At 34.7% G+C, this 16649-nt stretch overlaps 3 protein-coding genes across 3 annotated transcripts; all 3 read left to right on the top strand.

Moving 5' to 3' along the window:
- The first annotated feature begins 6612 nt into the window (after positions 1–6612).
- LOC141673122 (putative disease resistance RPP13-like protein 3) lies at positions 6613–8448 on the top strand. Its single transcript, XM_074479856.1, has one exon. The coding sequence runs from the start codon at positions 6613–6615 to the stop codon at positions 8446–8448; it is 1836 nt and encodes a 611-aa protein (XP_074335957.1).
- Positions 8449–9283: 835 nt separating this feature from the next.
- Positions 9284–11833, top strand: LOC141673121 (disease resistance protein RPP13-like). The gene has a single exon (XM_074479854.1). The coding sequence runs from the start codon at positions 9284–9286 to the stop codon at positions 11831–11833; it is 2550 nt and encodes an 849-aa protein (XP_074335955.1).
- Positions 11834–11906: 73 nt separating this feature from the next.
- On the top strand, positions 11907–12504 carry LOC141673120 (putative disease resistance RPP13-like protein 3). Its single transcript, XM_074479853.1, has 2 exons — positions 11907–12137; positions 12229–12504. The coding sequence occupies exons 1-2, from the start codon at positions 11907–11909 to the stop codon at positions 12502–12504; spliced, it is 507 nt and encodes a 168-aa protein (XP_074335954.1).
- Positions 12505–16649: the final 4145 nt, after the last annotated feature.

The following is a 16649-nucleotide window of genomic DNA, read 5'->3' as shown; positions in this document are numbered from 1 at the left end:
AAAGATCTTCCCGGCCCTCTTCATCCTGGTTGTCTCCAGGTCCTTCGGCTTGGTAGCCTCCTCAATCTTCTCAGCCACTGCAACAAACAAAGTCAGTTGAAAATCAATGAAATAAAAGTGCAGGAAATAAAGGAGATAAGAAAGGGAACTTACTTTTCTTATTAACGGGCGAAAGGCCGCGTTCTACCAGGACGGTCTCCCGGATAAGGTCCCAACAATGGGAAGTGTCGTTGTCTTGCGTAAGGAGGTTGAAACCTCTAGCCTCCTCCTCAGACAAAGTTATGTCATTCGGGCTCCCGTCTACGGCCAGCCCAAAGGATGATCGAAACAGGGAGCCCCAATCTCCACCTTCCCAAATAACAAACAAAAAATCTTTCTTCCACCCCAAGTTGTTGTCAGGGATGGACTTCCCATTCACGATATGGGGGATAGTGGGGCGCTGGTTGATAGAAACCCAACCCGGACTTTTATCAGGGCTGTTTTTGAACTGAAAAATCTTCCTGAAGACAGCAACAGATGTGGGGACGTTGTGCTTGGCGCATTGCGACAGATAGCACAGAATCAACCTCCAGGAATTAGGGGGAAGTTGGCAAGGGCTGATGCCCACATCAGCCAGTAGCAAAGGAATGAATGGATGAAAAGGGAGTCTAATACCTGCCCTCAGAGTATCCCTATAGACGCATAACGCGTCCTTCTTCCACTGACAGGCCCTGTCGGCCGGACCCGCAAGAACCAGCTTAAAAGGCTCCTTGATTTTGAAGCAGCTGCTCAACTTTTCCAGCTCCTTGGGATCCCGTAAAGCACTGATATGATCGTGCGCGTCCAGATGCGCATCAGACGGATACTCGTCCCCTCGAGTGTTGATCATGTCGATTAAGGAAGTATACCTCGATCGAATAGGAAAATCATTGGACTTTCTAGCCACGTTCATCTTGGCCAAACGAGTCATTCTTTTGTCAGCCATCTGAAAAAAGTATGAGGCACGTAAATAGGCTATCTTAAAATGGCACACAATGGAAAAATAGACACGAAAAGCAAAGGGAGGAATCTTACCTAAAGAAGCACTCCTGAAAAAGGCTTTGAGCTCCGACTTGCTGTTATTGCTCTGAGAATCTTAGCAGGAGGATAAAGAAGAAAACTAAGAAATGAGAAAGTGAGGAGTAATAGCCTTTCCTCATTCCTTTATATAGGAGGAAAAAGAAGTTGAAGGGACGAAAAGCCCATTAAGAACAAAGGCCCATAAGAAGAGGCCCAGAAAAAAGAATATTCCAGAATATACCTAGGAATTCTAGGGCATTCTAAACAGGGTGTGTTAAGCCCAGTAATATTTGACAAAGCCCAATAAAGAGGCCCAACAATATTTGATAAAGCCCAATAAAAGAGGCCCAATAAGATTTGAAAAGGCCCAATAAAAGAGGCCCAATGAGATTTGAAAAGCCCAATAATAGAAGCTCAGTAAAATTTTATAGGGCCCAACAAAAAGGCCAGGCCCAAATCCAATTAGGATTTGGAAAATACAATACCCTAAATTAAAGCTAAATAAAGAAGGCTAGTGAAAGACCAGGAACCAGGTCGAAATCCAGGTCGTGAATCCTGCCCGAAATCTTTCGAGCAGACACCCGAAAATAACGGGTAAAAAAGACCAGAATCCAGGTCGAAATCCAGGTCGTGAATCCTGCCCGAAATCTTTCGAGCAGACACCCGAAAATAACGGTTAAAAAAGACCAGAATCCAGGTCGAATTCCAGGTCGTGAATCCTGCCCGAAATCTTTCGAGCAGACACCCGAAAATAGCTGGAATAATGGGACTGAATTGAGGTCGAAGCTTCGACCAGGAATGAGGTCGAATAAACCAAGCATCTTTCAAAAAATGGGGATTAAAAACCCAGGTCGAAGTTCGACTAGGATCCTGGTCGAATTCCAGGTCGTGGATCCTAGTCGAAATCCTTCGACCAGGAAACAAGAAAATCAAGGAATTTTCGAACAGGATTCAGGTCGAAATATCGACTAGAATCCTAGTCGAAATCCTAGTCGATAGGCTCATGACAAGAAGCTAAAAAAAAAAAAAAGGGGTGGAATTTTCGACCTAGATCCTGGTCGAATTCCAGGTCCTAGATCCAGGTCGAAATTTCGACTAGGATCCTGGTCGAATTCCAGGTCGTGGATCCTAGTCGAATTCCTTCGACCAGGATGACAAGGCTGGCCCCTATTTTCGACTAGGATCCAGGTCGAAATTTCGACTAGGATCCTGGTCGAAAAAAGGGCTGGAAATTTGAAGAATCCAGAAAATAGGGAAAATTCCAGAAAATAAGGAAAAATCCCAGAAAATCCCAGAAAATTAGGGAAAATCCCAGAAAATTAGGGAAAATCCCAGAAAATTAGGGAAAAATCCCAGAAAATTAGGGAAAATCCCAGAAAATTAGGGAAAAATCCCAGAAAATTAGGGAAAATCCCAGAAAATTAGGGAAAAATTCCAGAAAATTAGGGAAAATCCCAGAAAATTAGGGAAAAATCCAGAAAATAAGGGAAAAATCCCGGAAATAAGGGAAAAATTCCTGGAAATTAAGATAATTCCTGAATAAAAGGAAAAATTCATTGTAAATGTGTAGGTCGCTCCACACTTTACGGAAAAACGAAACCCTGTAAGGGAACAAATAGACTTAACTTCTGCGAAACCTAATCAATGTTTCCCAAAAGTTGGGGGGCAAATGATAGGGATAAATAAATTATGATTGTATAATTAAATACTGCATTAATTGTACAAACTGTGGGCTGCTAGGCCCAATAAAAAGATATATGATACTCAGACCAGAAAGGTTAAGCCTGATGGACCAGATCAGGCCTGATGGAATAAAAAAGGCCCAAAAGCCCTGATTATTAATTAATTTCATAATTAATTAATAAGGGACAAATCAGATGTTGAAAAGAGTCCCGATAAGGATATAAATCCTTGGAGATTAGCTTCAAGGGGACCTAAAAGGATAAGGAATCAGTTTTCTACTACCTAGGACTCCAAAGTCCATTCTAATTATGAGACTTGCCCACCAAGTCTCCTATACCAAGTCCAATTCAAGGACTCCCAACATCTATATAAGGGGTCTCACCCCCACCAATCAGAACTACATTTTTTGGCTTGATTCTCTAATTCACAGAGATACGTATGCATCTCGTAAAGGCAGATTGAGTCACGAAACACGAGAGCAGCCATTAAAGGCCTTGAGCTCCCGAATCTTAGTATTAAATACAGCAAGTAATAACCTTAGTTTTTTATCCACAACAATGACAATGATATCCAAATATATATAGTGTACTTATTATATCTTATTTCATTATTTATGCAACGAAGTATATAAATAATATTATTAATCACAAATATGTAAATATATATGTGTTTAAAGTATTATTTATATGTATAGTAAATGTGAATTTATAAATATATAAGAAAATATATTAGAATAATCAAATTATAACCGGGTTTTTTCAGGCTTTTAATCGGGCCGGGCCGGGCCGAAGCCCGGGCTTTTAACCGGGCCGGGCCGGGCTTTGCCTAAAAATATAGGGCCCGTCGAGGCCCGAAACCCGGGCCGGGACCGGGCCGGGCTTTGACCGGGCCGGGCTTGACCGGGCTTTGACCGGATCGGGTCGGGCCAGATTTTCGGGCCCAGACTTTTTGTGCATCCCTGTACTGCAATAACTGCAACACCGGCCAGCAAAGTGCAAAAATTTTATTCGTGTGGTCACCAACGTGTAGTTTACTCGTTTTATTATGTTTTATTATGATACAACTTGGTCTTGATTATAATAGAAAGGGTTTATATACGCAACAACCAACAAAACACTAACAAAATAAAATATCATTACAAGTAAACTATTTATTAATGAAACTATCTAATAATATATACATATATAAGGGGCTACTCTAATACAAACTAATTTTAGAATAAAAATTCGAAACCAAATAATTTTTTTTAAAAATTAATTCGAAATATAACACATATAGTATGCAAATTGATCGTTGAGAGATGGAGAAAAATACGATATGGAGAAAAATACAGTTAAGTCGGATTTAAAAAAAACTTATCGTTTAACGAGAAAAATCAAATTAAAAACAAAGGGGAAAAACTGAGATTGTGTGCGGGATGGTGGAGATTAAGTGGGTGGTGATTTTAGGGGAGCCATTAGATTAGATGGATCTAATGGCTAATAGTAGGTTTTTAGTTTTTATTTTAAGTTTAGTTTCTATTTGATCATTTGCCTATATACATATATATATATATATATATATATGAGAATAATCAAATACAAACTCAAATTAAAATAGAAATTAGGAACTAATCTAATCCATTAGATCTATCTAATCTAATGGTCCCCCTAAATCACCCCACCCAATTACTCTGCACTCTCCCACACCCAATTTCAGTTTTTCCCTTCCGTTTTTATTTAATTTTTCCCGTCAAACCGTAAGTTTTTTTTAAAATCCGATTTCATTATATTTTTCTCGATCTCTCAACGATCGATTTGCATATCATATATGATATTAAATTTCGAATTAGTTTTTTTTAAAAAAATATTTGGTTTAACAGTTTTCTAATTTAAATTGGTTTATATTAGAGTAGCCCAATATATATATATATATATATATATATATATATATATATATATATTAAATATACGAGGAATATTGGGTGATTAAAAAAGGGTCGAAGTGTTGAACTAACCACTGCAGCGGCATCGTAAGCGATGGTGGTGAGGTGTAGCAGCTGCCGATGAGGGAAAATGAAGGGGGAGAAGGAAGAGGTGATGGAGAGAGAGAGAGTTGGCTGTAATTTGATTTGAGGGGGAAAATAATATATAATTTGGTGCTAAAAGTACCAAAGTACCAAATTTGATATTTAGCTGATATAAGTCGACTTCTAATGTCAATAAATTTGTTTATAACACAAAACGACTTATATTCTTTGTAAATTTTATTTTCTTTTTAGTTATTGTTCATCCAATCGTAATTTTTATCGATAACTAAGTAATATTAAATAAACTATATTGCAAAAGCTAATTATAAGATAATTATCAAATTATATTAATTACTATTAAATTATCTAAAGAACAAATACTTGGTTCATAAGATAGAGATATAATTCGTTTCACAAAAATAAAACTAATATATTAAATTTCTAAATCAAGTAAAACAATGCAAAATTAGAATTATAGTGAAAAATTTCATAACTGATTCGATTCTTTTTAACCACATAACTATTTTTTACAAATACCAATTTAATATTGATATTAATATATTAATTTTAATTCGTGTTTTGCACGGATTATGAATAATTCTCTATAAATATTAATTCGATATTTTTAGTCTTGGGCCCATGTGTCGCACGGGTTATCAACTATCTATATTAATAAGGAAATCATGTTTAGGTCCTAAATCTTGGTACTCACTAGAAAATTATACAATTATTTTTAAAATTTTATGTAATAAAATCTCAACCGACAAAAAATAACTTTTACTCTCTGTAAATTTTTTTTCCCTTCAATTTTTATTTGTTGTTGAACATCCGAGCGTCGGTTTATTTTAAAATAATTGTATTAGTAAGTTAACATGTCGGATTTATATAAGTAAATAATTAGATGCATGCATACTATAGGTTGAAATTTTAGAGTTACACTTAACTTCAAATTTTTAGCTACATATTTTAACAGCATTTTATATATTATATTTAGATCTGTATTTTGCACGGATTATGAATTTCAGTTTTATGCAATTAATAATGTGATACTATTATTTTTGATTTCGAGCCCGTGCTTCGCACGGGTTACCAACTAGTTAGGGAATAAATCGGTGAAAGGAGTTCACCGGAATGTGGCCGGCTAACGGCCAGACAGTGGCGGTGAACGACTGCGTCGGGGGTAGTGGCGAAAAGGAAGAAGATGACCCAAGAAACGGAGACATATATTAGTGTTATTATTTATTTTGATGAGTAATAAAAATAAAATAAAAAATAGATTAGAGAAACTCATTAAAGGTGGAAAAGACTATAGTACTCTTGTGTTTAATTATTACTCATTAACGATACTTTTATTTAACAAACAGAAGTTGACGAAAGTAATTTAATTGCGTAAAAATTTAAACTTGAGCCATTATAGTGTAACATCATATCTGCAACATCGGTCAACAAAGTGCAAAATTTTTATTAATCTGGTGACCAATATGCAATTTACTCATTTAATTATTATACAACAGCAACTTGATCTCGATTATAATAGAAGAGGATTTATGTACACAACAACCGATCAAACAGTAATAAAGTAAACTATTGATTAATGAAATTATTTAATAATAATATATATTTGTCCAAACAGTGGAAAGAAAAGAGAATATGCAACAATAGTCATCTTGATCTGACGAACACTCAGTTGATCTTGATGCAAGCATATATTAATCTGACAAAAGACACCACATTTGTTGTGAAAATGAATTTTATACTTTTATTAAAGCATAAAATTATCCACAAAAGGACACCACATTAGTTGTTATGGAACGAATCATATACTAGAATAAAGGGTTAATTACTAGGCTACATCTGAATGACTTCGAAATTAACAAGACTACATGTGCACACTGTTTGGTTCTGATTTTTACCCTTATTCGGTATTCGGTAACCGAATTATATTTCGGTTCGGTTACCGAATAACCGAATACTCAGCCCTAGCGGTAACTATCCTGAGCGATTTCAATGCCGTCCGACAAGAACATGCAGCTCCAAAACACAGTATCTTGGATCGTGTTCGGGCCTGGGTTTGCGTGTGCAGAAAAGAAGTTGTGCTTTCTGATATTGGCAAGAATATCGAGTTGCTCAAAGAAAGGATTGTTGTGATCAAGAACAGGCGAATTGAGTATGGCATTGACAACATCTTAGCCTCTCCAAACGTGAAGCAGAAACGGAGAACATTATTAAGAACAACCGCCATAAATAACCAGGTGGATGTGGTTGGTTTCGAGGATGATATTAAAACTTTGATGGCTGAACTTGAAAGCGAGGATCTCGCTCTCAAACTCATTTCAATTCACGGAATGTGGGGCTTGGGCAAGACTTCACTGGCCACCAAGTTGTACAACTCTAGCGAGTTGAGACATTTTGAATCTCGTGTTAAGGTATGTGTCTCCCATGAATATAACATTAACGATATTCTGAAGAGGATAGTAAAGTCTTTTCTGGGACCTGAGCATGGACAATATATGTCAACCATGGATGAGCATGATTTGCTGCAGTATTTGCCAAAGTTGCTTCAAGATCGAGGCCGCTATTTGGCGTTGATTGATGATATATGGGATATACAGGTTTGGGATCAAATTAAAATTTCATTCCCAAACCAGAAGAACGGTAGTAAAATAATCATCACCACGCGCAACAAAACAATTGCAAAGATGGTTGATGACAAATGTTTTGTACATCAACTCCGTTTTCTAAATGATGATGAAAGCTGGCAATTGTTCTGTAAGAAAGCAGAACCAACAACCCCAAATTTGAAAAAATTAGGAAGGGAGATGGTTGGTAAATGTCGAGGTTTACCACTTGCAATTGTGATACTGAGCGGCCTATTATTGCACAACAGAACCTACGATTATTGGTCAAAGGTGAAGAATCATATGTGGAGACACTTGAAGGATGTTGGCTCTTTCCAGATTGAAGAAATACTGAGTTTGAGTTTTAATGACTTGTCTCCTCAAATGAGAGACTGTTTTCTCTACCTTGCAAGGTACCCGGAAGACCATGTGATTGAGTCCGACGAGTTAAAGCTTCTTTGGATTGCAGAGGAATTCATATCAGAAGCTGAGGGAGGTGAAGCCATGGAGGATCTAGCTGAAGATTATCTGAATGAGCTGAGTAATCGTAATTTGCTTCAGGTTAATGATTTGCGATTAAACAGACAAGTTGAGGCCTGCCGGATCCACGATCTTGGACGTGATTTTGCCATAAATAAAGCAAAGGAGTACAAGTCGTTGGCCGTTTTTGATTCAGGTAAACACCATCCCGATCTCCTCCATTTGTTTGAAGGACAACCGCGTCACATCATTTATAGTGAAATAGGCGAGTACTTGAATTTAGCTAAGCATATATTTGACGCTTCAAATTTGAGCTCATTGGCAGTGGTAAATAATTTTAGTGGTAAATTAGAGTTTAAAGAAATGAAGTTGGTGTGCACCAGATTCAAAAATCTCAAAGTGCTCGATATGAGAAGTCTAGATTTAGAGATGATACCGGAAGAAATAGGAGATTTAGTTCACTTAAAGTACTTGGGCTTAATCGGACGTGAGAAGTATTCTAGAATACCTATAAATATTCCGTCAAGTATAGGGAAGCTGAAAAAGCTACAAACTTTGCAGGGTCTGCGCAGTAGACACTACACGGTTCCTAAAGAGATATGTGAGCTGCATGAGATATGAGTTATTCTGCTAATGGATTTACGTCTTTGCTATAGTAAGTTCACAGAAGATCCGATGCCCACTCTAGGAAGTTTGTCGAATCTCACTGCTCTTGAGTTGGTTGATGTGTACAGGGGAAACGCAATGGTATGCAGTCATAATGCGTTTCCAAGTCTTCAGATTTTAAGATTGGAGATGTTCTATAATCTCGAAGAATTGGAAGTTGGGGACCGAGCTTTCCCTTCTCTCAAACAATATAAATCAGTTGATTGTGTAAAACTGGAGAAGGTTCCCATACAACTTGAGAGTTTATGGATTCCATAACTTTACTTCTTAAATGTGATTTACTTTTAGTTCGTTAATCGGAAAGGTTTACAGTTCTTGATTTTGTTTAAATTTATTTTTAATTTGAAATTTTCGTTTTTGTCAAAGGAAGAAGAAGCTAATTTTAGCCAGGAAAAGAAAATGGAGATTACTGAAGCTCTATTTTTATCGTGAACACGACAAGCTGCTAATCAACATCGGGCACACAAATTGATTCGGATCACAGGATTAGTACTGACCAGCAAAATTCAACAAACGCAGCTGCCATGGCCCCTTTTCTTCTAGACAGCTGCAAAGACTTGTGATAAATTAGTAATTATTCACAAAACGACAGCACTCCAGTTGTGAAAGCAACTGTACAGGGACACCATACATATGCTTTTGAGTAATGTACCTACTAGCTACAAAAAAATATAGACCATATATACAGATCATAAATCTTCAATTTCCTTGAGCTTAAAAAGCTTAGTATAGTTCTTGTTGTTGTTCATTCTATTACCATCTTATCATTAAGCTTGATAAAAAAAAAAGAATGGTTGATGCAATCGTATCTTTTGCTATCGAAAAGCTTGGTGATTTTATTGCAAAAGAGGTTAACATTCTAGTAGAAGTGAAAGATAATGTTATATGGCTCAAAGAAGAATTGGTGTACCTCCAAGCTGTAGTAAGAGATGCAGAATTAAGGCAGGAAGAGCTAATCCGAAAATGGGTGAACGACATCAGAGATGTTTCTAGTGATGCGTTAACCATCCTCAGCGATTTCAATGTTCTCCAAGAACATGCAGCTACCAAAAAAGGTATCTCGGATCGTGTTCGGGCCTGTGTTTGCATGTGCAAAAAAGAAGTTATGCTTTCTGATATTGGCAAGGAGATTGAGTCACTCAAGAAAAGGATCGTTGTGATCAAGGATAGGCGAAATGAGTACCGTATTGACAACATCTTAGCCACTCCAAACAAGCAGCAGAAAGAGAGAACATTGTTGAGAATAACTGCCATTAATAACCAGGTGGAAGTGGTTGGCTTCGAGGACGAATTTAAGACTTTGATGGCTGAACTTGATAGCGAGGATCACTCCATCAAAGTCATTTCAATTCACGGCATGGGGGGCTTGGGCAAAACTTCACTTGCCACCAAGTTGTACAACTCTAGCGAGTTGAGACAGTTTGACACTCGTGCTAAGGTTTGTGTGTCCAACGATTATAACATAAAAGATGTTCTAAAGAGAATAATAAAGTCTTTTATGGGACTTGAGCACGAACAAAAGTTGTCAACCATGGATGAGTATGATTTGCTGCAGTATTTGCCAAACTTACTTGAAGTTCGAGGCTGCTACTTGGCGTTGATTGATGATATATGGGACATCAAGGCATGGATCCAGATAAAAGATGCGTTTCCAGACCAGAAAAATGGTAGTAGAATCATCATAACCACCCGCAACAAAAAAGTTGCAGAGATGGCAGATGACAAATGTTTTGTCCATCAACTCCGTTTTCTAACAGAAGATGAGAGCTGGGAATTATTCTGTAAGAGAGCAGAACCATTAACTCAAAATATGGAGAAATTAGGAAAGGAGATGGTTGGTAAATGTCGAGGTTTACCGCTTGCAATTGTGATACTGAGCAGCCTATTATTGCACAACATGACCAATGATTTTTGGTTAAAGGTGAAGGAGCATATGTGGAGACACTTGAAGGATGACTCTTTCCAGATTGAAGAGATACTGAGCTTGAGTTATTTTGACTTGTCTCCCCAAATGAAAGACTGTTTTCTCTACCTTGCAAGGTACCCGGAAGACCATAAGATTGACTCAAAGAAGTTGAAGCTTCTATGGATTGCAGAGGAATTCATCTCAGAAGCCGAGGAAGGTGGAGGAGTAATCATGGAGGATTTGGCTGAAGATTGTTTGAAGGAGCTAATTAATCGCAATTTGCTTCAGGTTAATGACTTGCGATGGAACGAACAAGTTGAGAGTTGCCGGGTCCATGATCTTGTGCGTGATCTTGCCATAAAAAAAGCAAAGGAGCACAAGTTGTTGGTCGTTTTGGACTCAGGTAAACACCATCCAGAAGTACTCATCCATTTGTTAGAAGGACAACCCCGTCATGTCATTTACAATGAAATAGGTGAGTACTTGAAACTAGTTGAGCGTAGATTTGATGCTTTACGTTTGCGTTCATTGACACTAGTAAGGTATTTTGGTGCTAAAATTGAATTAAAAGAAATGAAGTTGGCGTGTTCGAGATTCAAAAATCTTAAAGTCCTAGATATGGAAAGTGTGCGCTCTAAGAGGATACCTGAAGAAATAGGAGATTTAGTTCACTTAAACTATTTGGGCTTAATTGGTCGTGAGGAGAATTCTAAAATAGCTATAGATATTCCACCAGGTATCGGCAAGCTTAAAAAGCTACAAACTTTGTTGGGTCCGTGGGGTACATACTACACAGTTCCTACGGAGATATGTGAGCTTCATGAGTTGAGGCATCTAGACATTGGAACTAGTGGAAGTTTGAATCTAGGTAACCACCTAACAAAGTTACAAACTCTCCGGTCACTCTGTATATCTGATGAAGAAGAAAAAGAAGAAGAAGAAGAAGAAGAAGAAGAAGGATACAGTTATACGGTAGCCAATTTAGCAAGTCTCGTAACAGTCTACCTGTGGGGCTCTAGATGTGGTGTCATTCCAACACTGAAATCATTCTCGTCTTGCAATCGTCTCAGGAGCGTTGAATTATGGGGTATTCTAAAAGATCAATCGGAACTACGTCATCTGTCCAATTCAGTTACGGATTTAAGTCTAAGTTACAGTAAGTTTACAGAAGATCCAATGCCCACTCTGGGAAATTTGTCGAATCTCACCGCTCTTCAGTTGGCTTTTGATGGGTATTTAAACAAAATGGTATGCAGTGAGAATGGGTTTCCCAGTCTTCAAATTTTAAGATTAGATCGATTCCTCAATCTGGAAGAATTGGAAGTTGGGGACGGAGCTTTCCCTTCTCTCAAACAATTTCAAATAGATTATTGTCCAAAACTGAAGAAGATTCCTGTACAAATAGCGGAACGCCTACACTCCTGGGTTCTATGATGTCATTTTTTAAATTATTTGCAATATCCCTGTTTAGTTTAAGAAACATAGTCAAGACTCAAGATTAACTACAATGAACAAAAGAGTTGCAGAGATGGCAGATGACAAGTGTTTTGTCCATAAACTCCGTTTTCTAACGGAAGATGAGAGCTGGCAATTGTTCTGTAAGAGAGCAGAACCAACAACCCCAAATTTGAAAAAATTAGGAAGGGAGATGGCTGGTAAACGTCGAGGTTTACCACTTGAAATTGTGATACTGAGCGGCCTACTATTGCACAACAGGACCAATGATTTTTGGTTAAAGGTTAAGGAGCATATGTGGAGACATTTTAAAGGATGACTCTTTCCGGATGGAAGAGATACTGAGTTTGAGTTATAATGACTTGTCTCCCCAGATGAGAGACTGTTTTCTCTACCTTGCAAGGTACCCTGAAGACTATGTGATTAGCTCAAAGGAGTTGAAGCTTCTATGGATTGCAGAGGAATTTTTATCCCAAGGCGAAGGAGTAGTCATGGAGGATCTTGTTATAGATTATCTGAATGAGCTAATTAATCACAATTTGCTTCAGGTAAATGATTTTCGATTCAACGGGCAAGTTAAGAGATGCCGGGTTCACGATCTTGTCCGTGATCCTGCCATAAGCAAAGCGAAGGAGAAAAATCTGTTGTAGTGAATTATTTTAGTGGTAAAGCTACATCTGTAATGGCCACCCTGGGAAGTTTGTCTAATCTCACCGCTCTTAAGTTTTGTTTTGAATGTAGTCATTTTACAGTAATGTTCTGTAATAATAATTTATTCCATTAGAAAATAGTTGTAATAAATTGTACAAAACAAAAATGAAAAAAACAAACAAAAATAAATAGTTGGAATAAATTGTGATATAAGACATTTTTTAACATCTGTTTAACTATCCAATTTTGCAGATGAGTATATTATAATTAGTTGTTATCCTGCATTGATCTATAAAATTATTGTTCACAAACTACCTGTGTTGATCCCCAATTAACAATGCCGTCATCACAAGCGCAGTTAGATAAGATGCAGCTCCGGCAGAGCTATCGGAATGTATGGCACTCCGATCTCATTTCCACTATGACAGCTGATGCACCATGTATGTATCACTTTCTCCGTTTTCATTTAATTATTCCTATCATTTCATCTATGTTTTTTTCTGCATATTTGGTTAATAATTATCTGAAATGACCGTGCAGATTGCTGTTTTGCGGCATTGTGGTACGTACTCTTTCATATTCTAATTGTTTTTAGCTTTTGGTTGTATATTACTATTTGTTGTACGATAAATTTGTAAAATGTGTTGTGTACGGTGAATGTTTATAATCATTTCCAGTACGATGAATGTTTAATTATGATCATTTCCGGCCCATCAGGATTTGATCTATGATCACAGTGAATGTCTATTATCATTCAATTAAAAGTTAACTCCAGAGTGTTCAACTACAAACTTACAGGCGAATGTTATTTGTATACTGAATGAATGAAGGCTAATAATACTGAATCGTAAATTTTTACAATGAGAACTAAATTTATATGTGAATGTAATGTAGTTGTAATCTTAGTAAATTTATGGGGTTATTGTAAAAGTGTTTGGGATTGTTTGAGATACTGCAAAATATAGTTTGTAAGCTTATAAGTTTATTTTGATTGTTATTTGAATATTTATTTTTCACCTTATTAACTTTTCACATCTCTCGTTCAATATTAACAAATACATAGTTCTGAACATGCTAGGTTCTTCTGATTTCATTTGATACAAAAACATTACTAAGATTATCTTCTGATTTCATTTGATACAAAAACATTACTAAGATTATCTGCTTTGGTCGCTACCATTCTTTCAAGTTGTGACGTGTAAGGCCGCAAGGCTATAAGCCAAAAATTATATGTGTGTTTGTGTTCATTTTCTACCATACATTTCAAAGAAAAAAAAACACTTGAGAAATAGAATGGTATATAACTCACTCTGGACGGTTAAGGAAAATAATAACAAGATATCTTGGAGGTCGATTACTTATACATAACATAATCTTTAGCCAATGTGATGCACTAGCATTCTCTAAATATGTATAGGATATTGATTTATTCATAATTATTCTATTTATTTGTATGTTAAAAATGTGATTAAAAATATTTCATGTATTTGTTGTATTAAAAATGTGATTGATAAGTCATACAACATTTAGTGTCTAACACAAGTTTGTATTGTATTTATATACATCAAAGTTCCTTAATCTTTGTCTAAATTCGAATTTATTTGTAGCATAAAAATATAATAGTTAAAGTATGACAATAATATATATAATTTATCTAATTAGAGACATAAATAGTTCAATGCACATATGTAGCTAGATACATAGTTTTTTCAGTTGACATCTAACTTATATATTATTAATTATCAAATTAATAATATAAATAAGTGAATTATAAATATAAATATTTAAAATTTTAAATTTCACTAAAATATCAAAAAGTATTTACTTTGAAATAGATTTATGTTTTATATGTTTCTCACGTATAATTATTGGATGATATATTATTATAATTATGATTATGATCGTTATTATTATTGACAAAATATATGTATATATGGACTTATTACTCAAGCATAAATCTAAATCAAAATAAGTATTTTTTGATATTCCAGTGATATTTAAAAATATAAATACTAGTGATGCATTAATTGAGAGAATAGTGTGAAATAAATATTATTAAATTATGCATGGACATGAAAATATGTATAATTCATTATTTTTTTGAGATTATTTTATATGTTCATATTATAAACGCGGTTAGAATTATTTTGTGTGTCAAAAAAGTGATTGATGAGTAAAAATTAGTATCCCGGTCAAATATTCAATTCGAGTATTCGCTTTTGACCTGCGAGTCTGGTTCAAGTAAGTACATATGCACATGTGTATATATGTATGTAGGGGCTACTCCAATAGAAACCAATTTAGAATAAAAAGTAGAAATCAAATATATTTTTTTTAAAAATTACTTCGAAATATAACACATATGGTATGCAAATCGATCGTTGAGAGATGTAGAAAAATACAGTGAAATCTGATTTTAAAAAAAAAACTTACGATTTACGGGAAAAATCAAATTAAAAACGGAGGGGAAAAGCTGAAATTGAGTGTGGGAGGGTGAAGAGTAGTTGGGTGGGGTGATCTAATGGCTTAAATTAGTTCCTAGTTTCTATTTCAATTTTAGTTCGTATTTGATCATTCCCCTATGTACGTATATGTTGATGATATTCATGAGATTAAAAAGTCTCATTGAAATGACTAATTTACCTGTACTTTAATTTTATAATTTACCCTTGTACTTTAAATTTATATAAAAAAAGGTTGTTGGGAGGAATTGAAACCGAATCTTTACATTCATAAGCACATCACCTTACCACTACACCACAATATTACTTAAGTTTTTTATCATACACATAATATGTGAGTGTCGTAAATAACGACAATTTATTTAACTTTAAACATGATTATTAAAATATTTGTAGAGTTAGTTTTGAACAATTAAATTTGAGATATAAATTTAAGCATATTACATAAACGGATCATTCCCTTATTTATTACACAATTTTTAATTTGAAAAGTATGTCTCATACATTTGTAATATATATATTTTAATAAAAAATAAACTGTACATATTATTAATTTTTTATATGTTGAAAAGAGATACACTTATATAAATAATATATATGTGTACTACATATTTAGATAAGTTATAATTACCGTATTTCGATTTATTTCGAATTCAAAATTAGAATTTGACGCATTTTTCAAAAAATACTCGAAATTTGACTAAATGACATGCCTGTAAATACCACGTCACTACCTAGGTTTAATTTAAATTACGAGTTCGACTAGAAAATCTAACCAACAAAGAAAAATTTTGTGATATCCTATGTTGGTAAAAATTAATATCTTTGAGGTCTTTATAGAATTAAGTCAATTGGTAATATGTATCAAAATTACTAGCTTCAAAATCAGAATTTTACCCATTTTGAAAAAATACTCGAAATTTGACTACATGACCCCGCCGAAAATACATCATCACTATCTATGTTTAATAAATTTAAATTACGAGTTTGATGAGAATATCTTACCAATAAGGATAAATTTTATAATATCTTATATTAATAAAAATTAATATTTTTGAGGTCTTTATACGATCAAGTCAATTGATATTATGTATCAAAATTGCTAACCGACTGATTTTACATTATTACATCTGGAACTTGATCGAATATTTAAATATATTCAAAATTTGACATGATATGTCACAAGCTCCGTTAAAACTACGAAGATATACTAAATTGATTTATTTATTAATATTTCACTTTAAAAAAATTAGGTTTAAAATATTATTCAATAATGGTGAATTGATAAAGAGGTTCTCCTAAAGTCCTATTTTTTCCATTCTCTTTAGAAAAATTAAACTACAACTATAAAGTAAAATTAATAATTTTCATTAACATGTTATTTGAAAAATGGTAAGGCATTTGATGTTTCTTCATAAAAAATAGTTTATTTATTACATTATTTAATTAAAGATATATGTATATTCAAATACTTGTGAGACAAATCCTAAATTTTATACTATTCAATTTGATATGGTTATTATAAATAATCATATACATAAAATCCCTTTTTTGTGGAGTTCTAGAGTCCAAAATCCTAACTTAATATTACAATCCAATGTAATGGTTCAGGTTTTATGTTTCTAATAATTTAAAAACTAAAATAATAAACTACATGATATAAACGTGTGTTATGGTGTTAT

This window comes from Apium graveolens, chromosome 7 (genome assembly GCF_009905375.1).
Source record: "Apium graveolens cultivar Ventura chromosome 7, ASM990537v1, whole genome shotgun sequence".
NCBI lineage: Eukaryota > Viridiplantae > Streptophyta > Magnoliopsida > Apiales > Apiaceae > Apium > Apium graveolens.
Note: the sequence above shows the minus strand (reverse complement) of the source record. Positions and strands in the feature narration are given on the sequence as shown.